Source organism: Loxodonta africana, chromosome 23, assembly GCF_030014295.1.
Source record: "Loxodonta africana isolate mLoxAfr1 chromosome 23, mLoxAfr1.hap2, whole genome shotgun sequence".
Lineage (NCBI taxonomy): Eukaryota > Metazoa > Chordata > Mammalia > Proboscidea > Elephantidae > Loxodonta > Loxodonta africana.
Window position 1 is genome coordinate 76,120,344 of NC_087364.1, and position 25,642 is coordinate 76,145,985.

The following is a 25,642-nucleotide window of genomic DNA, read 5'->3' on the forward strand; positions in this document are numbered from 1 at the left end:
ATGGCACTGGGTTTTTTTGTTTTGGCAGTGGAGAAGCTGTGTTCAGGGACTCGGCCAAGTTTGTCATCAGCAAAACCTCTGTATATTAAACCTCTTTTCTATACATTTCTTTGATGTTCTTGCTCTAACAAAAATGTAGTTGCCAGGGTTCAGTTAGAACAAGATAATTAAGGAAATGTCCTCAGAGGTTGAGGAGGTTGAAGATTTTGCTGATGACAGACTGAATTCCAGAGGGCTCAGTGGGGAGATTAGAGAGTCTGGGGAGAGGTAGCTGATTGGGTCAAGTTCTGGAAAACACAGTGCAGTATGCGACTAAAGAGACTGGGTACTAGGGGATGACCTGGGAGACTCGGACATCTAGGAGGTTATAAGCATATCGGAACTAGTTTTGATGGTCTTTTAGGGCCAAATGAGTAATTATTTCTAACTGGGGCTTCTTCTTGGAACCAGCCACTTCAGTAGCTTGCAGTGATGAGGCAAGTGGTGCGATCTCGGACAGTGTGGTGTCCCAGGAACAGAGTTCTGTGGGCCTTCTTTTTTTGAGAAGACTGGAAACAAGCGTTCTTATCAGGAATGCTCCAATTGCTGTGGCTGGCAGAGTGGGATTACAGTGTGTGTGCATGTGTGTATGTGTGTGTGTGCGTGGACTTGCCTGAGATTCAGAGGGGATGTGTGTGTGTGCCTGAGATTCGGGGGGGATGTGTGTGTGTGTACGTGCACCCAAGCACTTGGGGTACAGGGAAGAGAGACGGAGCAGTTGCCAGGACCTAAGAGACAATGGTTTCCGGATCACCTGACCCAGCACATGCTCATAGAGTCCCTGCCCAGCAACCAGCAAACATGTGATGCTGTTGACAGAGAAAACTGGGGGGAGTGTTGGTGGGTCCGTAGAGACGTAGCCCCACTCTGGGCAAATAACAGGAAGCATTGTCTTCGGTGATTAAAGAAAGTGCACAATTTGAGCAGCCGTATTGTGTTATTTGATCAAGGACGAAATTGTACTGTGTGTTTAAATGGTTATCCATCACAAGGTCCAGAGCTCTTAAAAGTGTGTTATCCCAATTTTGCTACCAATTGTCCTCGGGTATTGTTGTTCATAAATACACGGGGCCCATTTGTAAGATACTTTTTTCTTTTTCACAGGAAGAACTGAAAAGATTGCAGAACCCTTTAGAACAAGTTAATGATGGAAAATATTTACTTGAAAAGTAAGTAAAAATTACTAAAGGAAGTTACATCATTTGCAAGGTCGAGGAGCTTGCAAAAAAAAACTGCCTGGCAAGGCAAACATGAATAAGTGCATTTGACAGTTTCTCATGATATCATCGTGGTCAGGGCACAGAAATGTGGGTAATTTGACATATAGTTAGATAACTTTATAGCCAGCTGAAAGATGATACAAACTGTACTGATTAACAGAGTAATATGACCCTTGGAAGATGTCTCTGGTGGTGTGTCTGAGGGCTTGAAACTTAACACTGCCCTACAGTGACGTTTATAGAAAAAAAAAAATTTTTTTTTTAGAAGGCAGGCATAAAAGTTGAAAAAAGCACAAGGTTAACACTAAGAATGAACGTTCAAAATAACACTGCAGAATTGAACAAAACTGAGGAAAGGAAGGAAGAAAGAGAGGGAGGGAGAGAGGGAGGACAGAAGGAAGAGAAAGGAGGGAAAGAGCGAGGAAAGAAAAAGGAGGCAAGAAAGATGAAATTGAACAGGGACAAAAGTAAAGCCTTGCATTTAGGTTTTTAAAAATTGTACGATTAGAACGTGTGAGAGAGACACTGATTTCTGCCTGTGGATAAAAGCCTTTGAGTTCTATTTGACTTTAACGTGAGCCCGTGATGGGTATATGGCTTCTGAACCTATTAGCACAATATTAAACTGATTAATAGACACGAACTGTCGAGATAAGGGAAGAACAACTATCATTTATTGAGCACTTACAACCCACTTTGTGCTATTGAATGCTTCACAGACATTGTCCCGTTGAATTCTGTTTATGTCCTTTTAATTCAGGCATTATTGTTTCCATTCTGCAGATGAGGAAAGAGGCTCAGAGAGGTTTCAGTAACTTGCCCAAGTATTGGCACAATGGTTAAGAGCTCAGCTGCTAACCAAAATGTCGGCAGTTTGAATCCAGCAGCTGCTCCTTGGAAACCCTGTGGGGCAGTTCTACTCTGTCCTATGTGGTCGCTATGAGTCAGAATCGACTCGCCGGCAAAGGGTTTGAGTGGTGAGGAAGGGAATCAAATCCAGGTTTGGATGGCTCCAAAGCCCCTACGCTCAACCATTGCTAAGTCCCGACGTACTCTGGACTGTTTACACCTACGTTACTGTCATGCTTGGCTCTGGACACCACATTTTAAAAAGTACGCTGATGTCCCTGAGAGCACCGGAGGAAGCCAGGTAGGACTGGGGGGATTCTGGAACCAGGGAAACTGCTGCAAAAAGCTGGGGACGCGTGGCTTGGAGAAAAGTAAAAGCTCGAAGGAGACTTAACAGCTATCCTTAAACATCTGAAAGAATTTTCCTATAAAAGAGGCTAAATTGCCCTTCGTGCTCCAGAAAACAGAACAAGGGTAGTGAGTTGGATTTATGGAGAAACAGATTTGTGGCTCAGAAAATGGGTAACTTTTGTAAAAATGCAGCTGCCTAATGACAGAATGAACTTCTTTGTTAAGTAGTGAGTTTATAGACCCTGGAAGCGCTCAAGAAGAGTGTAAATGACCATCCAAGATGCTGTTGAAAACATTCCTGAAAATAGAAAACCTTGGGTTTGATTCTTCTCTCTGCTTTTTCTTACCTTTGTAAGCCTAGAAAAATTATTTAACCACCCTGAGTCCTAGTTTCCTTGTCTTTGAAATGAGGATGACTGTATTGAACTGGCAGTCTTGTTGAGAACATGAGGCACCCCGTGGCCACAAGGTGCCTTTATATTGACCCCCTTCCCTTTCTGTCTGGGTGGCTGTTTGGTTTATTTCGTCTCTATGATCCTAAGCATGCACCATATCACATTGAAGGGAAGCTTCAGCCCTTTGAGCAAAACAAGTTTTTGGGTTATCTATGGATTTAATTATGATGTTGACAAAGAATATTGGATATACCATGAACTGCCAGAAGAACCAACAAATCTGTCTTGGAAGAAGTACAGCCAGAGTGCTCCTTAGAGGCAAGAATGGAGAGACTTTGTCTCACGTACTTTGGACATGTTATCACGAGGGATCAGTCCCTGGAGAAGGACATCATGCTTGGTAAAGTAGAGGGTCAGCAAAAAAGAGGAAGACCCTTGAAGAGATGGATTGACACAGTGGCTGCAACAATGGGCTCAAACATAGCAATGATTGTGGGGATGGTGCAGGACTGGACAGTATTCTGTTGTACCTAGGGTTGCTATGTGTCGGAACCGACTCAGTGGCACCTAACAACAACCTAACAACATGGATTTATTTTGTCCTTGTTATGTCTGTTCTTATTACTATGAATAGTTAAGAATAAAATAGTTCTATTTCCCTTCTTCTTCTTGCTACCACCATCATTACCTGTACGAAAACAACAAAAGGGCTTTGGGTTGAAATTAGAAAGAGGCTTTTTCCCCTATGGATATAAGTGTTGTAATGACCTTAGGTCTGGATCTCTGCTCTTCACTCTGGCTGCAGGTTGGACTCACCTGGGGAGCTTAAAAAATGCCCTGGTTTCCGCCCCACACCAAGCAAATTGAACCTGAATCTCTGGGGGTGAGGCCCTGGAGTCAGTGTTTGTTAAAAAGCTTCTGTTATGAGATTCTGTGGTAGAGGTGGGACTGAGAACCAGCGGTCTAGATGCATTTTAGGCTCCTTTCTGTTGTTCACTAATCTCGTGTGGCTTAATTCTCTGAACATACGCTTTCTCTGTGACGTTCAGCCCATTTATTTATTAAACTTCGCTAGGCTGGGTTTTCATTATTGATTTGAATGTAGGAAATGAACTCCGAAGTTTTCCTGCTAATTGACCGCGAGTCTATCTTAAACCTCTCAGTAACACCAACACGTATCCTTCCCGGCTGTCTGTGCTCAGGAAGGTATCTGAAGATTGATGGCACGTACGTGGGTTTCCACAGTCCCCCTTTCTACTCGTTATCCAGAGGGCTGGGAAAACTAAAAGCTTTTGAAAATGGCCAGTCTGTTTTGTGTGCTCATTTTTTCCAGTCATGTTGAGGAGTTCCAGGGGTGGGAATTGCGGTCTCTGCTCAGAGCATATGGGCCAGTGGGGTGATCTCTCCTTTCCTGTTTGTTCAGGACAGAGAGAAATCAGCAGAGGCTGCCCGCCAGCCCTAACAACTGTGCCCATTTGCCTGGAATTCTGGGGATTTTCCTGGCACCTTGAGGCAGGGCTGTGACCTTGAAAGCTGTCACATTTGATTGAAAAATCGGTGTAGTTTGGGTGAGCACATCAGACATTTCATTACAGCTGGTAGCTGACTCAGGTCCTGATGTAAATCACCCCGGCGGCTTGAAGTGACTCTAACTTAAGTGACAGTGGTGTCGTAGAAGCTGATCGGTTATTCCCCCTTTTGGAACATTACGTTGATTCTGAAAGCTCAACGGGGTCTTGTGGTGGACAGTCAGGGTGCGGGGAGGGGACTGTTTGCAGGAGCAGTGGGTGCGTTTGTGTGCTGCACTCAGTCGGTGGAGTTTGGCCTGTGTCCGTAAACAGAACAGCAGTTGGTAAGGCCATTCATTAGGAGGATGCTTGTGGCGCTCATTACTGATAGTCGTTTGTTAACTTAGGTGAGACCTTAGGCTGGCTGCCATTCTTTGGAAATATTGACTCAGGCTGAGTCTCTGGTAGGAAATGTGTGATTGCAAGCCACGAATTCTACTGAGGCATCATTACTTTATCACTCACGGGCAAGTGTTGATGGAACAAACAAAAGTTACCCTGTTTAAACCAACAGGTATTTGTAATTTGTCGTTTATTTACTGAAAGTGTGTAAGTTATAATCTGTATTAGCAAATTGGTTGACATTGTAACATTGTCTTCTCCTTATGAAAAGCTCACTTCGTCTTTGGTTGCCGCACTATTACTGCCATCCCTTGTATCTCTGTTATCCAATCTGCTAATTCGTGATTAAGGAGGTTAGTGAAATCTCCAAACATCCTTATTATAAACCAAACCAAGCCAAACCCACTGCTATCGAGTCAACTCTGACTCATGGAGACCCTATAGGACAGAGAAGAGCTGCCCCGTAGGGTTTCCAAGGCTGGAAACCTTTACAGAAGCTGACTACATCTTTCTCCCCCAGGCTGGCTGGTGGGTTCAAACTGCTGACCTTTTGTCTAGCAGCTGAGTGCTTAACCACTGCACCACCAGGGCTACTTCTGTGAGAGGCAGTGGTGATTTAGTAGAATTTTTACCTCCCATGTGGGAGAGCCAGGTTCGATTCCCACCCAGTGCACCTCGTGAGCAGCCGCCATCGTCTGTTGGTGGAGGCTTGCATGTTGCTATGACGCCTGTCAGGTTTCAGTGGAACTTCCAGACTAAGACAGACTAGGAAGAAAGGCCTGGCAATCTACTTCCAAAAATCAGCCAGTGAAAATCCTGTGGATCACAATGGACCAATCCACAACCAATCGTGAGGTGGTGCAGGACCAGGCAGTGTTTCGTGCTATTGTGTACGGGGTCGCTGTGTGCCGGGGCCACCTCCACGACAGCTAGCAAAAACAATCTCTGTAAGAACATGGAATTATAAGAATAAGGCTTTTTCTGTCTAACTACCCTGGGTTGGCTCCTTCTGGGTCTCCCCTTTAATAACATCCATCACATTTTTGATAACTTGTTTACTATGTGCGTATCCTCCTAAACCATAAGACCATGAGTACTAGAACCATGTCTAGCATCTTCACCATGTACCCCCATGCCTTTCATCAGCTGGCACATACCAAACCAAACCCATTGCCATCGAGTTGATTCTGACTCATAGCGACCCTACAGCACAGAGTAGAACTGCCCCATAGAGTTTCCGAGGAGCACCTGTTGGATGTGAACTGCCAACCTTTCGGTTAGCAGCCGTAGCACTTAACTACTATGCCACCAGGGTTTCCATCTGGCACGTAGAAGACACATATTTGTAGAACAAAAGAATAATGATGAACAGATAATAGACCCTGAAGTACCAAAGGCACAGAGGAAACGAGTATTTTCCTTGCCCATCAACGTTCAGGCTGGACGTTCACAAAGCTATCTTGGACTGATGGCATCACCTAGAGCCCATGTAGAGATTTATCTCATCTACCATCTTTTTCCCCCCAAACCAAAAACTCAAACCCATTGGTTGAGTGGATTCTGACTCAAAACAACCAGTAGGACAGAGTAGAACTGCTTCATAGGGTTTCTAAAAAGTGGCTGGTGAATTCGGACTGCGACCTTTTGGTTAGCAAGATTCGCCATAGCTCTTAGCCACTGCACCACCAGGGCTCCAATCTTTTCCCCATCACCTGGTTATTCCTTTCTAAAGAGAAGGAGAAAAGTACAGTTGTTATCCTAATGATATTTCCAGCACAATTAAAAAAAATGCTTTTCATTTTCTTGGCTATGGCCACAATACTAGCCCTTATCACTAGCCTCCTAAGCAGGTTTCCCTCCCTCTCCTTGCTCGCAGTCGTCCCCATCCATCCTGACACGTCCCATTCGTCATATTTTCCTGCCTGAAAATGCTTTATGTTTCCCTGTAGCAATGTTTTCCACACTGCAGATTCACTGACGGTTTGTAAATCAGTTTGGTGGGTCACCACTGATCTTTTAAAAAAGATGAAATATAATAAAAAATATCAGAGAATCTCGTGTAGGTGGGGAAATAATGTTTTTTGAAAACTTTCTTTTAGTTTTATATACATACACACACACACACAGACTTCTTACGTGTACTGGGTTGGGACACAAAATGTATTACCTACTCTAGGACCTGTCACAAATTGAAAACTGCGGTCAGTAGGAATAAGTCTAATAAGTTTGATACTAAAAAATTTCCCAGCAGTGCCTTCGGTGGGGTCTCTCTTTCTACCGTGAGTTGAATAAATGACTTAATCTCTCTGAACCTCAGATTCCTCAGCTGTACAATGGGGGAAATAATGCCTAATTGATGGAGACTATTGTGAAAATTTTTTTTGTTTGTTTTTACTACTAAGTGAGATAATAAATGAGATAATAAATGTAAAATGTCTATGATGGTATTTTGTACATATTGTGTACAAGAACTATTAGTTTTCTGACTTTGACAATCTTATTTTCTATTATTCTTCTATTTCAATCCTCACTTAGCCTAATTGCTGTCCTTATTGTCTAAAATAGCCTTTGAATTTTCTCACCTCCACTCCTTTGTTCTACTGTCTTGTATTACCTTTCATATCTCAACTTACTGATTCCTGCCCGTTCTTCAGAAGCCAGCCCAAGTGCCACCTTCTCCACAAAGTCTTCCTAGACCACTGCAGCACCCAGCGATATCCTTATAAGTTCATTAGGAGCAGTGACTTCATATCTGTAGCCCTTTGCCTTTCTCCAGGACATAAATCCATGCCCTTTTCATGGTGGGGAATCTGAAAATGCTTACAGACTGAAAGGAGGAAGGAAGCAATGGCACCATTGGGAACAAATAAGCTCCTCTCTACCACTTATTCCCCATGAGTCAGTCAGTTTGTTGTACTGTTGGGGCTTGCGTGTTGCTGTGATGCTGGGAGCTATGTCACTAGTGTTCATACCAGCAGGGTCACCCATGGTGGTCAGGTTTCAGCTGAGCTTCCAGACTAAGATAGACTATGAAGAAGGACCTGGCAGTCTACATCTGAAAAAATAAGATAAGCCAGTGAAAAACTTATGAATAGCAGTGGAACATTGTCTGCTATAGTGCCAAAAAATGAATCCATCAGGTTGGAAGGCACTGAAAAAACGACTGGGAAAGAGTTGCCACGTCAAAGTAGAGTCAGTCTTAATGGCCTGGATAGAGTCAAGATTTTGGGACCTTCGTTTGCTGATGTGGCATGTCTGAAAATGAAAATAAACAACTGCAAACATCAGTTAATAATAGGAAGGTGGAACGTACAAAGTACAAATCCAAGAAAATTGGAAATCATAAAAAAAAAAAAAAAAGGAATGCATAGGTATTGGTATCCTAGGCGTAACTGAGCTGAAGTGGCCTGGTATTGGTCATTTTGAATCAGATAATCATAGTCTACTATGCTGAAAATAACAAATTGAAAAAGAATGGTGTTGCTTTCATAGTCAAACAGAACATTTCAAGATCTATCCTGAAGTATAACGTTGTCAGTGATAGGATAATATCCATACACCTACAAGGAAAACCAGTTAATACCACTATTATTCAAATTTACACATCAACCACTAAGGCCAAAGATGAAGAAATTGAAGCTTTTTATTGACTTCTACAGTCTGAAATTGATCAAACATGCAATCCAAATGTGTTGATAATTACCGGTGATTGGAATGTGAAAGTTGGAAACAAAGAAGAAGGATCTGTAGTTGGAAAATATGGCCTTGGTGATAGAAATGTTACAGGAGATTGCATGATAGAATGTTGCAAGACCAACAACTTCTTCGTTGCAGATACCTTTTTTCAACAACATAAATGGTGACTACACACGGGGACTTCAGCAAATGGAATGCACAGGAATCAAATCAACTACATTTGTGGAAAGAGACGATGGAAAAGCTCAATATCATCAATTAGAACAAGGCCAGGGGCCGACTGTGGAACAGACCATCAGTTGCTCCTATGCAAGTTCAAGTTGAAGCTGAAGAAAACTAGAGCAAGTCCATGAGAGCCTTGAGGATATCCCACCTGAATTTAGAGACCATCTCAAGAATAGAGGAGACACACTGAACACTAATGACGGAAGACCAGATGAGTTGTGGGATGACATCAAGGACATGATAAATGAAGAAAACAAAAGGTCATTGAAAAGACAGGAAAGAAAGAAAAGACCAAAATGAATGTCAGGAGAGATTCCGAAACTTGCTGTTAGACATAGAGTAGCTAAAGCAAATGGAAGAAATGATGAAGTAAAAGAGCTCAACAGAAGATTTCAAAAGGAGGCTCGAGAAGATAAAGTATTATAATGACGTGTCAAAGACCTGGAGTTAGGAAACCAAAAGGGAAGAACATGCTTGGCATTTCTCAAGCTGAAATATAACGGAGGAAGTTCAAGCCTCAAGTTGCAATATTGAAGGATTCTATAATTGTCCACCGCTTTGTCATCTGACGTTGTTTCCCCATGTGTTGTAACTCTGTCACTATGATGTTAATGAGCTGAATTAGCGGCAGTTATATTGATGGAATCTACAAGATTAGATAGTGTTTTAAGTCAATCTCTTCTGAGATATAAAAGAGAAAAATGAGCAGAAGGACATGGTTGATCTGATACCACGAAGAAAGCAGTGCCGGAAGCAGAGCGTGTTGTTTGGATCTGAGGTTCCTGGGTGGAGAAGCTCCTAGGCCAAGGGAAGATCTATGACATGGACCTTCCTCCAGAGCTGACAGAGTAAGCCTTCCCCTGGAGCTGACGCCCTGAATTTGGACTTACATAGCCAACTAGACTGTGAGAGAGTAAATTTTTCTTTGTCAAAGCCACCAATTTGTGGTATTTCTGTTACAGCAGCACTAGATGACTAAGACACCAATGGAGATGTTTCAACAAATGGATGCAGGGCTGGAAGTGCTCACTCATCTATGCCAAGAAATTTGGAAGACAGCTAACTGGCCAACTGACTGGACGAGATCCGTGTTTATGCCTAGTTCAAGAAAAGGTGATCCAACAGAATGAGGAATTATGGAACAATATCACTAATCTCACACACAAGAAAAATTTTGCAGAAGATCATTCAAAAGTGGTTGCAGCATAGAACTGCCAGAAATTCAAGCCAAACTCAGAAGGGGATGTGAAACAAGGGATATCATTGCTGATGTCAGATGGATCTGGATGCAAGCAGAGAATACCAGAAAGATGCTTACTTGTGTTTTATTGACTATGCAAAGGCATTCGACTGTGTGGATCATAACAAATTATGGATAGCATTGTGAAGAATGGGAATCCCAGAACACTTAACTGTGCTCATGAAGAACCTGTACATAGACCAAGAAGCAGTCGTTTGAACAGAATAAGTGAATATTTTGGGTTTAAGGTCAGGAGAGGTGTGTGTCAGCATTGTATCCTTTTTCCATATTTATTCGATCTATATGCTGAGCAAATCATCTGAGAAGCTGACCATATGAAGAACAAGGCATCAGAAGGCATCAGGATTGGAGGAAGACTCATTAACAACCTGTGATGTGCAGATGACACAACCTTGCTTGCTGAAAGTGGAGGACTTGAATAACTCACTGATGAAGATCAAAGACTGCAGCCTTCAGTATGGATTACGCATCAACATAAAGAAAACAAAAATCTTCATAACAGGACCAAGAAGCAACATCATAATAAATGGAGAGAAGATTAAAGTTGTCAAGGATTTCATTTTACTTGGATCTACAATCACTGCCCATGGAAGCAGCAGTCAAGAAGCCAAACAACACATTGCATTGGGCAAAGCCGTTGCAAAAGACCTCTTTAAAATACTGAAAAGCGATGATGTCACTTTAAGGACTAATGAGCACCTGATCCAAGCCATGGTGTTTTCATTTGCCTCCTGTGCCTGCAAAAGCTGAACAATGAGTAAGGAAGACCGAAGAAGGATCGATGCCTTTGACTTATGGTGCTGGCAAAGAATATTGACTATGCCGTGGACTGCCAAAAGAAAGAACAAATTTGTCTTGAAAGAAGCACAGCCAAAACGTTCCTTAGAAACCAGGCTGGTGAGACTTCATCTCACATACCTTGGACATGTTATCAGGAGGGATCAGTCCCTGGAGAAGGACATCATGCTTCATAAAGCAGAGGGTCAGCGGAAAAGAGGAAGATCTTTAAGGAGATGGATTGACACAGTGGGTGCAACAAGGTGCTCAAGCCTAACAATGAGGGCGCAAAACTGGGCAGTGTTTCATTCTGTTGTATGTAGGGTCACTGTGAGTCAGAATCCGCTCAGTGGCACCTAACAACAACAACAACAACAACAACACATGCTCTCTGTCCTTGCCATGGCGTTTAGAACTCTTTTTATGCTCCCTCCCCTCCTCCCGAAATGTTTAAATGTTCCGCTTTCCTGTTTTCTTAAAGGATACTATTTTCATTCCTTAGGTATGATTGTTGAGTGGAAGAGATCAAAAGGGCAGCAGATAAAAAGCAAAAGAACGTTTTCTTCTATGGTATCGTGATTTAGCCGACCCTGATCTTTAGGAACGTTTAAGACTCTGTTAATAAATTAAAATGAACAAAATTGAATATGTATCTGCTGTTTAAAATAAATAGCAATTAGCAGGTATTGACAGTTTTCTGGATTGAGCTATATTGAGACGTTATTTCTTTTTCTAGCCAGCAGCTGGCCATGGATGCAGCGAATAATATTGAAAACTGTCGCCTCAACCCACAGCCCTTGGAATCAAAGGTGAAAACGTAAGTTACGCCCCAGTTTGCCTCAAGACATCATTCTGCAGCTCTTGTTTTATGAACTCTGAACTTCTCTGTAATTTTTGAGCATCTGTTTATTTCACATTCCGTGTTACACATTAATTCCTCCCTGTTCTGGGCACTGAGGAGCCCTGGTGGCGCAGTGGTTAAAGCACTCAGCTGCTAACCAAAAGGTCGGCAGTTCAAACCCCTCAGCTGCTCCGTGGGAAAAAGATGTGGCAGTCAGCTTTCGTAAAGATCACAGCCTTGGAAACCCTGTGGGGCAGCTCTACTCTGTCCTATAGGGTTGCAACGAGTTGGAATTGACTTGATGGCAACAAATTTCGGAGTTTTCTAGCCCTTGTGGCAGAGTGGTTAAAAGCTCGGCTGCTAACCAAAAGATGGGCAGTTGGAATCCACCAGCTGCTCCCTGGATACCCTATGGGGCAGTTCTACTTTGTCCTATAGGGTCACTGTGAGTTGGAATTGACTAGATGGCAACGGGTTTCCGCTTAGGCAGTAAGGAAGCTGCCTTGGACAGACAGCACCATCTACTGGACAGCACGGGGAATTATTTGCTTGTCATCACTTCGGTTTTTCCCCCTCAGGTGAAAACTGCGGCTCCTCAAATTCCAATAATTCATGTTAGCATGGGTGGAGTCCCGGTGGCCCAGTGGTTAAGAACTCTCCTGCTAACAAAAGGTGGGCAGTTTGAATCCACTAGCCCCTCCTTGGAAACACTATGGGGCGGTTCTACTCCGTCCTGTAGGGTCACTATGAGTCGGAATCTACTGGACAGCAACATGTTCTCTTTTTATTTTTTTTCATTTTAGCAGCTCGATTTGCACCTCAGACTACCTCCTTGTTATGCACACATCCTTTTTCACCGTCTTCCGTCTTCCTGTTTCCATCCCAGCTCTTGTCCACTTATCTGGAAAACAATGTCTCTTTATCTCTTTCCATCCTTTTCTTTCTAATCTCTTTACAAGACCAAATGTGAGCCCCCTTCCACCAATATAAATATTGACTGCATAAAAGTAATGCTGACGACACCTCAATATTGAGAAGAATGAAACCGTGAAGACCTAAAGCGGGGTAGGCTGTTACAGAGCACGATATCAACCCTCTGAACCCGTTCTCACTAGGGAAGGGGTGTGTGAGAATCACCTTGGAAGTAATTGGAAACTGCAGGTGCCTGCTGTCTGCGCCCCCTTCCAGTTCTGGTTTTCCTTCCCTGCAGGGATGCACACAGAACTGTCAGTGAGTGTGTATACAGTCTCACACACATATGCACACGCACACACACGTACACATGCACACGCGCACATGCACGTGCACTCACACATGTGCACACATGTACAAATGCATGGACGCACACACACGTACACATGTATGGACACGCACGCACCCCGCACACATGTACACACGCACGCACACACGTACGCGTGCATGGACGCGCACATGCACACACGCACACATGCATACGCCCTGCACACATGTACACACATGCATACGCATGCACACACGCACACACATGCACACATGTACACACACATGCACGCACACACGTACACATGAATGGACGCACACACGTGCATGCACACACGCATGCACCCTGCACACACGTACACACACATATGCACACATGCACACACGCATGGACACGCACATGTGCATGTGCAGATGCATGCACCCTGCACACACGTACACACACATGCACACGGACACACAACATACACATGCACACATGTACACACACGCACACACATGCACACATGTGCACACACGTACACATGCATGGACGCACACACGCGCATGCACATACGCACACACCCCGCATACACGTACACACAAACGTGCACACACGTACACATGCATGGACACACACATACACATGAACACACATGCACACGTACACACACAGGTGCACACATGTACACATGCACAGACGCACACATATGCACATACGCACGCAGCCTGCACACGTACACACACGCACACATACACATGCGCAGACACACGTACACGTGCACACGCATGCACACACGTGCACACACGTACACATGCACTCACATACACACATGCACATGCACACACGTGCACACACACATGCACACACACATGTGTACACATGCACACACGGTGCACACACGTGCACATGCACGCACACACGTGCACACGTACACACGCACACTCACACACACATGCACACACGTGCACACACATGCACGCTCACAGACATGTGCACACACGTACATATGCATGGACGCATGCAGACACATGCACATGCACACACGCACGCAGCCTCTACACACGCACACACACACGCACACATACACATGCACACACGTGCACACACGTACACATGCACACACGTGCACACGTACATGCACACACACACATACACATGCACATGCATGCACACGTACGCACGCTCACGTACACATGCACATGCATGCACACACGTGCACACATGCACACACACACACACGCACACACACACAAGCTCAACAGTCCGGGAAGCATGTACAGGAGAATCAAACGTGTCTGACTTTGGCTGGTATCACTGATCATTTAAAAAAAAAAAAGCTCAATAAAATACTTTCTAGGAAAAAAGTCACCCAGAAGAAGGGACCCCGAGGTGCACAACTTTGAAGAATGATAAGCCATTGCCGGATTTAGGAATTGAAACAGAAATGACCCAGAAACGTAATATTCTGCTGAACAAATGCAAATATTAATACACACCCGTAAAGTCTGTGCTAACCTGGTTATCAGTAACAGGGTCTCCTCCGAGGTGGTCGCAGGGCTCCCTCTCAAGGTAAAGCCGGGTGTGGTTCAGGAAGGAGCTCAGTCGCCTGCCAGGAGGCTCTGTGTCACAATACGAAATGAATCATGCATCCGGCTGTGAAATTGCTTCACGTAGCAAGCACTGTGCCAGCCTCAGTACACGAGCTTTAGTTTGCAAACGTAGGCTGCTTCATCCTCAGGGATTTCTCATTAAGATAAGGTTCTAGTAAATGGAAAAGTACTGGGAGGGAAAGTTGGTGTCCCTCTCTAATTTTCTTAGTTTTCATCATCTTCAGCATGCAGAGGGCCAAGAGCCAGTGGGGGGGCAGGCAGGCAAAGATATTCCGTGCACCTGAGATAGGCCAGCTCAGAGAATCGGGAATGTTATGACTGGCTGTGTAGCTGGTTTGTTGAGGGAGTCTCAGCTCAGTCAAGTGCAGACAGAACGGTTGTATCTTTTCTAATAAGCCTGAACCCAATTTTCACTCACTGGTGGGGGGCAAGGGAGAAAAAACTTAATCCTGCTCAGTAATGGAATTTGCATTCCGTTGGGAATTTAGTCCAGTTCAGTGAGTTTTATCTAATTTGTTTATTAAATCCTTAACCCTCATGATAAGTTGGACATCCCTGCCACACACACGTTAGACCTTTCCTACAGCTGTGGAGCCTGCTCCCTCCACCTCCTCTTTCTTCCTGCTCTTTGGACATGTCATCAGGCCCTGGAGAAAGACATCATGCTTGGAAAAGTAGAGGGTCGGTGAAAAAGAGGAAGGCCCTCGACAAGATGGATTGACTCAGTGGCTACAACAATGGGCTCAAACGTAACAGTGATTGTGAGGCTGGCCCAGGACTGGGCAGTGTTTCATTCTGTTGTACAGAGGGTTGCTATGAGTTGGAATCTACATGAGGGGACCTAACAGCAACATCTGTGCAGCCTGCTCCCTTCACTTCCTCTTTCTACCCTTTCTTCCTGCTCTCCTTCCTCCTCTCCTCCTCTATGGGGATCACTGCGCCCTCCCCATGTGCTGAAAACCAAGGCTGCCCCAAGTTTCCTGATGATGGCGGACATTTGTGGTCCCACACAGTGGTTTAAAATAGCTCAGGGGGCTCGAAGCCTGGGGGGAGGGTCGTTAGGACTCCCCGGAGCCCCCTCCCATTGGACTTGTGCCCCTTGCTCTGCTCTGACTGGGCTATGCTCTGTGACTCACCTAGCAGTGCCTACCCTCGTCGACCCTGTTGTCCTCAGCAGGGAGGGTTTGAAGATACTGTCCCTGCTCCCGACCCCCCTCTCCGAGGGAGATTCTTTACCCTATAGAGCCCTGGGTATAAAAGACAGGCCACTGTCCCAGGCGTGGGGTCCCCCTCAGCCTTCACAGGCTTCTCTTAGTGTCTCCTGACTTCTGTTGGTGGGAACCAGCTGAACACCTGTCTTTCCCTAGAGGTAGAGAGAAGTGGGGGCTACAACACTATAGAAGTTGCTCACCAGAAGCTCTTGTCTTCCCACTAGGCGGGAGGAGAGGTTGCAGTGCAGCCCATCCCTACAAGTCCTGAGGTAGAACAGCAGGTACCTGAACAGGCCAATCTCTGAACTTAAAAGATGAGGCAAGAGGGGAACCTGTGTAAATCTCTCGTGGACACCTGAGTTAGTGGGAAGCCCAGGATGGAGGTGAGATGGGGCAGGAACCTGCCTCAGTTGGTTCCTCACACTCAGGACGACATGACAAGAAGAGACATTGACGATAAGTGTGAACCATGTGTGGCCACGGAAGGGAGCAGAGGATTGTGGGTAGAGCCTGGCTCTGTGGAGAACGTGTGTGGGCTGGGAGTTAGAGGAAACATCCAAGGGAACGGTACCTGCTCATGAAGACAACTGTGAGAACGTAATTTTGAGTTTTAGACTTAGAGGATCAAAAGACCATGACAAAAGGGCAAAAGCAATCAAGACTGCACACCTATTAATGAAAAGTCATTTTGGAGAGGTGAAAGGCAAGTTCTCTGAAGATCAAGCAAAGACAAACCTCTGAAGTCAGGAAATTCAGAGAAAGCACCAAAGTGAAGACTTTTAGCCTGACTCTAGGAATAAAGCCTGATGTATTCTTAGCAACCAAGACTGGAACAGGGTCTGGGGAGGAAGGTCAACACCAAAGCATGAGGCCTGACTGTGAAGGAATAGAACAGGTCCCAGGTCACCGCAAAGCTCTGCCCTTCACTCCAGGGTCATGCTGTGCGTGCTGTAGTCAGATCTAAAACGGATCTGTTTAAGTCTGTTCCTGAAATGTATGCAATCCCTTTCTTTATTTTAACAATGTATTTATTTTGCGATAGAACGACATGGAGATGTATTAAATTCAAACCATTTTGTAGAAGTCTGTTAAATATTCAATTGGCCTTTTCATTTTGTGTTAATGTATTTGATTTTGTGAAGGAACAATATTTAGATTCTATAAGGGGGGCGGGGAGGAACGTAAGAATGGAGGAAGGGAGGCAGGGGAGAGAGAAAAAGGAAATAGTCCCCAAAGGAATTCGAAAGATATTTCTCAGTCGCAGGTTGTTGACGAGGCTTCCTCCAATCCTGATGCCCCATTCTTCTTCATAGAGTCCTTCTCGGATTATTTACTCAGCATACAGGTTGAATAAATGTGGTCGAGGTAGACACCAAATAATAAATAATGGAAACAGGATATAGCAGTTAGAACAGCTTTTAGCTGCACATAAAAAAATCGACTCACAGAGGCTTAAACAGATAGAGGTTCATCTTCCTCCTGTAAGTAGAAGTCAGGAAGTGAGTGGTTGCTGAGTTTGGTTCAAGAGCCCCAAATAGGTCAAGCCCATGTCTTTGTGATTCTTTTGGCCTCTTCCCTATACTTGTTGTTTATAGGATGCCATATGGCTGCTGGTGCTCCAGCCATCACATCTATGTTCAAGTTAGGAAAGAGGAGGATGGAGGAACTGCAGCTGTGTTAAAAGAAAAACTTCCCTGCAGCCAACTTCCCTTAGGTTTCACTAGTCAGAACTGGGCCATTTGCCTCCACCCCGCACCCCACCGCTGTAATAACAGGGAGGTGGGAAATCCAGGAACAGGACTCACATGATAGGACTGTTCTATTTTAAAAGTTTCTTCTTTATTTTTTGTACCTACAGATAATCTTGGCTTCCTAATTGAAGTATGAGACCGCAGCATTACGTTGCTGGAGCATATGCTGTCTGTACGAATCATATGACCTTTAGTGACATTCTGTTTTACACTGTTAGCATGTAGGCCTTGCCTCCCCATTAAACTTGCAGAAGGACAATGTGTGCCACCTCCAGCCCTGGTCTTTCTAGCGGGGCCAGGTCTCCATTTTTCTGGCTTCCTAAGGCCACATGTGAACTGTTCTACTTATCCACTTACTGTACCCCAAGCCCAACCCAACATCTTGCTCCCTTTCCCATTTCTGCCTTGTGTTGAACTGTGAGGACGAAGCTCACTGTAATGGGGGCAGGAGTCCCAAGTGTTGGTCTGTCTGTTAGTTGTCATCTTGATTCCTGACACTTGACCAGGACTCTTTTGATTGCAAGTGGTAAAAACTCAATTTAAACTAACTGAAGTATAAGAAGGGATTACATTGGATCACCTGAGAGAATCACCCAGGGGCAGATGTGCTTCAACCACAGCCAGACCCAGGTGGTCAAAGAAGGTCACCGGGCATTTCTTCCTTCTGCGTGGTTGCTTCCTGGGCTCTCCCAACACGTGGCAAAGCTTACATCCTACCTGCTGAAAATCTCCAGGTAGAAGAGAGGGCCTCTTCCTTGTAGTCTCAGTAAGTTCTCCCAGGCCCTTTCTCATTGGCTTGTCTTGAGCCGTGTGCACATATCTGAACCAATCACTGTCCTCTATTTGGTCTGCCTTGGTACACCGGCCACCCTTTACCATCAATGGGTTAGGATTGATCCTATCCAAAGGGCATGGACTGAGATTTGGTGGACTGTGAACAAAAAGGGGTGTTAGAGCAGAAAAAAGATATTAACACAGGGCAGGCCAACCCGACCACCATGATACTAACACTGTCTTCCTCAGAGCCCACGTGTGGGAGGGATCAAGTGGGAGACTAAGCCCTGAAAGAGCTGTCTGTGTACTAAAAAAAAAAAAAAACTAGCTACCACTTTTCTAAGATGTCCAGACTTGATGTGCCCTCTTTGATGGTATCCTCTCTTTTGACCACTCCCAATTTGGCCTACTTGGGCTACAACGTATTTTGAAAACTTTTAAATTATTGACTAACATTTAAAAACTAGTAACCTTCACATAAAAACCCAGATTTCTGGCTTTTCTTGAAAAGTGCAAAGGTCTGGAAACAATCACCTGTGCCAAGATGGAGTTCTCCCTCACGAGGGCAGTGTTGGCTGGTCTGCCCCCAGCCTGGCCCTGGAGGATCTGAGACCCTTTTCCCATCTTCACAGCCTCACACCCTATCTGCTCCTCCCTGGGACCCTCCTGCCTCTTGCCTTGAGTCCTCACCTCCATGTCTTTGCCCAAAGCTATTCTTCTACCTTCTTCCTTTCTGTTTGAATCCCATCTATCCTTCAAGGCTTAACCAAAGTGCTGGAGCTCTTTCAAACCTTCCCTAAGCATGCCAGCTCTCAGAGAACTTGTCAAGGCACTTGGGACCTTCCAGAAACCTTTTAACAAGTTCTGCCACTTGAGGGCATGCACCTAAAGTTTGTAAAACTGCCCATTAAAGCTAAAAAATACGTGACATCTTCAAGACGATAAAAAAGTAGAACGTGTTGACAACCCGTAGAGTATCCACAAGTTTACACAATGTTTGGTATTCTGTGCATGCAAGGGCGTCCATGGGGAACTAGGACTGCAGGACTGCGGCTGTGTGTGCAAAAGGGGTGGGGAGATGGCTCAGATGGGAAGAGACAGGGAAGGAGGGAGGGAGAGGGAGAAGGAGGACAGAGCAGGAAGCCGCGCCATCCTTGAGAGGGGAGAAGAGAAACAGAAATTTACCAGAAGCACTGAAGACTGTATTATCACTCTTGAAGTTGTCCCCTATACTTTATTTATAATTCAGAACATAAAAAAAAGAGCACATTAAATGTGCCCTCCTACTGCAACTACCCTAAAGAATTGCGTTAATACCATTGCTTAATTTTGACAATAAAAATCTTAAAGTAGTGGGTACTTAGTTAGGGTTTACGCCCCAGCCTTAGAGACCTCTAAGTAGGAACTGCGGTAAGTCTACAATAAACCCCCCTGCTGTGGAGTTGATTCCGACTCTGGGCGACCCCATAGGGTTTCCAGGGCTCTAAATCTCTACGGAAGCTGACTGCCACGTCTTTCTCCCACAGAGCAAGTGGTGGTTTCAAACCACCGACCTTTTGGTTAGCGTTCGATCACGGTAACCACTGCGTCACACGGGCTCCTTAAATCTACAGTAAGAAGGCTGAAATAGAATTCCTCAGACCGCAGGACAGAGTCGCTTCTACATCTTGGTTTAATTTCCTCTTACAGTAAAACAGCATTTGGAGATGGTATTCCCAACCCACTGCTGTCCAGTCGATTCTGACTCATAGCGACCCCATAGGGTGTCCAAAGCCGTAAATCTCTACGGAAGCATCCTGGCGTGTCTTTCCCCCTCGGAGTTGCTGGTGGTTTCCAACCGTCAACCTTTCGGTTCACAGTCCAGCGCCTTAACCACTGCACCTCCAGTGCTGCCTGGAGATGGTATTCAGAGAGCTTAATACTAGAACAGTTTAACCTCCTGAGGTCACATCGTCAGCGTGGTGAAAGGAGAATAAATAGTGTGATGTACACGTCTCTGATACGACAACTAATAACAGCATGGCTCCACCACTGAGAAATGCAATGTAGCAACTTAGGCTGATGGCCTAATGTGACATTTTAGAAATACACTGTAGCAGTTTAGGGTGATGCCCTAATACTACATGACTGGCCTGTCAATTACAGCCCTGACACTAGTTTAAAGACACTGTCCCGATTGTGATGCAGGTGTCGAAAGTGTAATTACGAATACCAAGTAGAACATAGGAAACATTTAGGTTGTAACATACAGTATTAAGTTTGAAAAGGAATAAGACATAGTGTAATACGCATTCAACTAGGTAAAATTGTTTTTTATATGTGGGCAAAGGCTATAAGGTAAAAATTCAAAAATAAAATATGTCTGATATTAAGGAAGCAAGTGGGCTAATAAGTGATTTTTAATTTCAAAGTTATATAATATTGTCATATTCTCTTGTCTTCTTGCAAGAAAATAAATTGTCTCAGATTTAAGGAAAACTGATACGTCCGTAGTGCTAGGAGAGAGAACAAACAAACAAAAAAAACCATTGTCATAGAGTAAAACTGTCCCATAAGGTTTCCAAGGAACGACTGGTGGATTCGAACTGCCAACCTTTGGTTAGTAACCAGAGCTCTTAATCACTGCACCACCAGGGCTCCAGCAATCCTATTTAAAAAAAAAAAAAAAAAAACAACCCAAACCTGTTGCCCTCAGGTCAATTCTGACTCATAGCAACCCTATAGGATAGAGTAGAACTGCCCCATAGGGTCTTCTGAGAAATGGCTAGTGGATTCAAACTCTTGACCTTTTGGTTAGCAGCCGAGCTCTTAACCACTGCACCACCAGGGCTCCAGAACCCTGTAGGGGTGCTTAATTGTAAACTCACCTTTGCAAGCCTCGGACCCCTCAGTTTTGCCCAACCTTGTTTGGTTCTTCAAAGGTGTCACACCGCCCCCTAGTGTTCCATCTATGGCCACTACTTTGTCTTTCTAAATTTTCTGAAAATTCCAGGCTGTTAGAAAAAAGAAAGAAAAGAAAAAAAAGGACCGTATAAAATACTTCAACTTTGTTTAAACTTATAAATGTTCTATGAGTTGTCGATATTTTCCACTTTTTAATTTTTTGAAGATGTCACACGTTTTCTTTAGCTCTTGATGGGCAGACTTCAGGTTCCCTCAGGTGACAGAACTTCTTAGCAGGGTTATAAGAGACGCCACGTGCCTCAGACAATGTGGAAATCACAAACAGCTCCCAAAAGTTCATCACTGTCGAATAAAATGGACCCAGGAAGAAGCGGCAGTGACTACCAAGCTTGGTACTTCAAACATTTTTAAATAAGAAAAAAAAAAAAAAGGAAGGAAAGAAGGAAGAAAGAAAGAATTTTGAGCAAGCATTGGGTATTAAAACAGCCACCTAGCCTAATGAAGCAGAGTCAGACCCTGCTTTTGTGGGGGCTTTTTCTTTGAGTGTATATAATTTGGAAGGGCCTCTTTAAAAGTCAGGCGCTGTGGTGGTGAGATGGTTAAAAGCTTGGCTGCTAACCGAAAGGTCGGCGGTTTGATTCCACCAGCCGCTCCTTAGAAACCCTATGGGGGCAGTTCTACTTTGTCCTATAGGGTTGCTATGAGTCGGACTGGACAGCAACAGGCTTTTTTTTTTCTTTAAAAATAAAGCCTAAAAGATATCTTACTTTTTACAAATTTTACCCAAACCATGAAGAGCCCCTTGCGGGGCCCTGGGAGAGGCCTCTGACCTCCAAGGAAGGGCCCTCAAGCGTTAAGTTTTGTAGCTTTATGGTAAATTGGGCTGTGACCCAAAGGTATTGTTTTACTGCAGCTTCTGGACTTTTCCTTTAGGATTATAATCACCGACCCTTAATATATTAGGGAAAACACACAGATTCCAAAATGTGGTAGCATTTTTGTGTTCTTTGTATGTTCTGACTACTGAAAATTGATGGTCTCAGATCATTTTGGTCAGTTCGTTCATACAGAAACAACTTTGATGCCTACGTTTATGTGGGAGAATTACAGAAGATTAGAAGCTTCCAGAAGTCTAGAGGCGATAATAATGGAATTAATGCAACTGTTTTAAACTCTTAAAAGGCAGAGCCCTGACACTGATCTGCAGGCCCGGCTAAGCCCCACGAGAAATTAGATTGTATCCACTGGCTGCCTGTGACAACCTAAAACGAGGTTAGAAGCTAGTCTGTGGAAAACATCACTTAACTTTCACAAAGAAGAGGTTTCCATTATCCTAAGAAGATGACTTTTTCTATACAAATCACAGGAAATAAAGAGCTTCTTTGGGAGAAATTACAAGTTACCACCTAATCACGTGTTACTTTAATTCTCTAGTGTTTAACATTGTCAGAAATTTTGTCTCCTTTATTCATTTCTTTATAAAACCCGTTGCTGTCAAGTGGGTTCTGACTCATAGCAACCCTATAGGAAACGGAGTAGAACTGCCCCGTGGTGTTTCCAAGGAGCAGCTAGTGCATTCGAACTGCCGACCTTTTGGTTAGCAGCCAAGCTCTTAACCACTGTGACCCCAGGGCTCCATTCATGTGTGTGTGTGTATATATATTGCATGTTTCCTTCCACTGTATGTAAAATCCATGGCTGCTGGACTCTTGCCTGTCTTGTCCCTCTCAAAGGCCACGCAGACTATGCATTGCATAGCATCATGGGACGCCCTTCACCTGGAGGTCTATGCAGATGGCGCCCCCTGGAGGTCTCTGCAGATGGTGCCCCCTGGAGTGGTCTGTGGAGATGGTACCGCCTGGAGTGGTCTCTGCAGATGGCGACCCCTGGAGTGGTCTATGGAGGTGGCACCCCCTGGAGTGGTCTATGTAGATGGCGCCCCCTGGAGGTCTATGCAGATGGCGCCCCCTGGTGTGGTCTATGCAGATGGCGCCCCCTAGAGTGGTCTCTGCAGATGGCACCCCCTGGAGTGGTCTATGGAGGTGGCACCCCCTGGAGTGGTCTATGTAGATGGCGCCCCCTGGAGGTCTCTGCAGATGGCGCCCCCTGGAGTGGTCTATGTAGATGGCGCCCCCTGGAGTGGTCTATGCAGATGGCGCCCCCTAGAGTGGTCTCTGCAGATGGCACCCCCTGGAGTGGTCTCTGCAGATGGCGCCCCTTGGAGTGGTCTATGCAGATGATATCCCCTGAAGTGGTCTCTGCAGATGGCGCCCCTTGGAGTGGTCTATGGAGGTCGCACCCCCTGGAGTGGTCTATGCAGATGGCGCCCCTTGGAGTGGTCTATGGAGATGGTACCCCCTGGAGTGGTCTCTGCAGATGGCGCCCCCTGGAGTGGTCTCTGCAAATGGTGCCCCCTGGAGTGGTCTGTGTAGGTGGCGCCCCCTGGAGTGGTCTATGCAGATGGCAACCCCTGGAGTAGAGCATCGCAGGATCCCTGTCCAGACTCTGTAGCTGGCCCTGGTGCAGAGCAGTCCCGCCACAACCATATACTGCGTCAGTGAATAAATTCACATGTCAGCCTATTTATCATTCTCATTTGAAACATAGGATGAGAAACTGGGAGATTTTTATGTCCCATAAATCGAAGTGCCTTTAAATGTGCAAACTAGTTTGACTTTGACTGATGACTTTTTCCGACTAATTCGACTCTTCTAGACTGATTTAGCCCAGTCAAGACTGTGAAAGTCAAACCAGTGAAACAGAGAGACAGTCTCAGGGGCCGACACGGTCCGGGTCTTCGATCACCTGTGCCACCTTCTATGTAGTACGCTTCCCCTGTCTCCAGAGCTGATTCTTCCGGACCCCTTGGGTTTCTTGGGAGTGACTGTGTGTGCTGGTTTTTTTTTTTTTTTGCAGCATCCAGCGTGCCTGGCGGGAGTACCTGCAGCGGCAGGACCCCCTGGGGAAGCGGAGCCCATCCCCACCCTCCGTGTCCTCAGAAAAGCTGAGCAGCTCTGTCAGCATGAACACCTTCTCCGACGGCAGCACACCCGTGAGTCCCGCATTTCCTTTGCTTGGCTTGACTCGCCCTCAGCTGACCACCGGGGCTTGACTCGCCCTCAGCTGACCACCGGGGCTTGACTCGCCCTCAGCTGACCACCGGGGCTTGACTCGCCCTCAGCTGACCACCGGGGCTTGACTCGCCCTCAGCTGACCACAGGGCTTGGGTTCTGTGAGAGACGTCCTGGCTCGTGAGCAGATGGTTTGTGCTAGTGAGGGTCTATATGCTGCTTATTTAATACATGTGAACAGGGCAGGAGTTTTGTCATCTCAAACAAAGACAGTTCGTAAACACAAAGCGAACTTTATGAGACTGGAGGAAACTGCATTTGAACTTAACCTAAACTACTCACTTGTGGTTTTCATTCCTCTATTGCTGAGAATTTTTTTTTTTTTTTTAAAGACAGTGTGTTTCTATTTATGCGCCTCTGGTAGCATTTTGTGATGCTGATATGAGAGAATATAAGTTAGGTTATAAGGATGACTTATAATGAGAACTTTTACAGGAAGATTGAAAGTGTTCACACACTGTGATGCCTGTGGGGTCAGGTAGGTAACTCATGTGTTGAACGGGGGCTGGGTTGTGACTGTGGCTGAGAGGTGAACAGGAACTTTCTCTGAAGGGGGCAGCCCCAGTTGGCCCCTGGGAATGTCTTGCCATGTTGGGATGCAGGACAGATGTTGCCAAATGTGATTTTCCTTTTTCAGGAAGTGCCAGAAATCCAGATTTTTAAATCTTGGCAGCTAGAAAGAAAATTTTAAGAATAGACAAAACATGCCTGCCACGTTTGGCCCACAGCCACCAGTTTAAAAGCCTTGTGGTACAGAGTTAGGGAGTGAAAGAATCTGCTGAAAGTCTTTGTTTTGTAAAACACAAAATGTGGGAGGGAAGAAATGATGGAGCAATTGTGAAGTGGAGTTTTGCAGATTTAGGAGTGGTAATCGTTTACAGTCAGTCACTGGTGTGCTGAGAAGAAGTCGGGAAGAGAAGTGAAGTGAGTACACAAGTTTATTACTTTCAAAAATAAAAATCCTCCTTTACATTTTGTTATTTTTTTTTCCGTTGTAAGAAAACTTCTCAACATTCAAAATAATGTATTCACATTGAGATCAAGCCAATGTCACCTTGCTTAAAATGCTTTCAGATGATTGCGCTGCGCATTCTTTGATGAAGAGTTTTGTCTAGTTATGGATTCTAAAGAGAGGGCAGGAAGCTGACTTTATAGACGTGCAGCTAGCAGTGGCAGATTGTTTTAGCTGACAGCAGAAATTGAACGCTCAGCAAACCTGTGCTTTTTAGGTGGGTTTTGGGGGAATGGCTTCTTGTAACTGGCCTTACTGTCACTAGAGGGCGCGCGTGACCCACACTGGAAAATGGACAAAGTTTGCATTAACTCATCATTTTTGAGTAAGAAAATAATATGAAAACCGAGAGCTTAGGATGCCTTTGTCACGAATGCCAACAGGAAGTGCAAAGTAAATGACTCTGAAGACTCGATTTGAATGCCGGAAACTGAATATCAGAAACCCGCCTGCCTGTGAGTTA

At 45.0% G+C, this 25,642-nt stretch overlaps 1 protein-coding gene across 1 annotated transcript; it reads left to right on the forward strand.

The window, feature by feature from the left end:
• Window positions 1-471: 471 nt before the first annotated feature.
• Window positions 472-24,216, forward strand: IQCJ (IQ motif containing J). The gene is made up of 4 exons (XM_064275388.1): window positions 472-476; window positions 990-1,208; window positions 11,460-11,540; window positions 23,953-24,216. The coding sequence occupies exons 1-4, from the start codon at window positions 472-474 to the stop codon at window positions 24,146-24,148; spliced, it is 501 nt and encodes a 166-aa protein (XP_064131458.1). The 3' UTR covers window positions 24,149-24,216.
• Window positions 24,217-25,642: the final 1,426 nt, after the last annotated feature.

Bases quoted from the DNA above. Each gene is read 5' to 3' on its own strand.
- IQCJ (XM_064275388.1), top strand. The intron at 1,209-11,459 runs GTAAGTAAAAAT...TTCTTTTTCTAG, and splicing joins GGAAAATATTTACTTGAAAA to CCAGCAGCTGGCCATGGATG. The intron at 11,541-23,952 runs GTAAGTTACGCC...TTTTTTTTGCAG, and splicing joins TTGGAATCAAAGGTGAAAAC to CATCCAGCGTGCCTGGCGGG.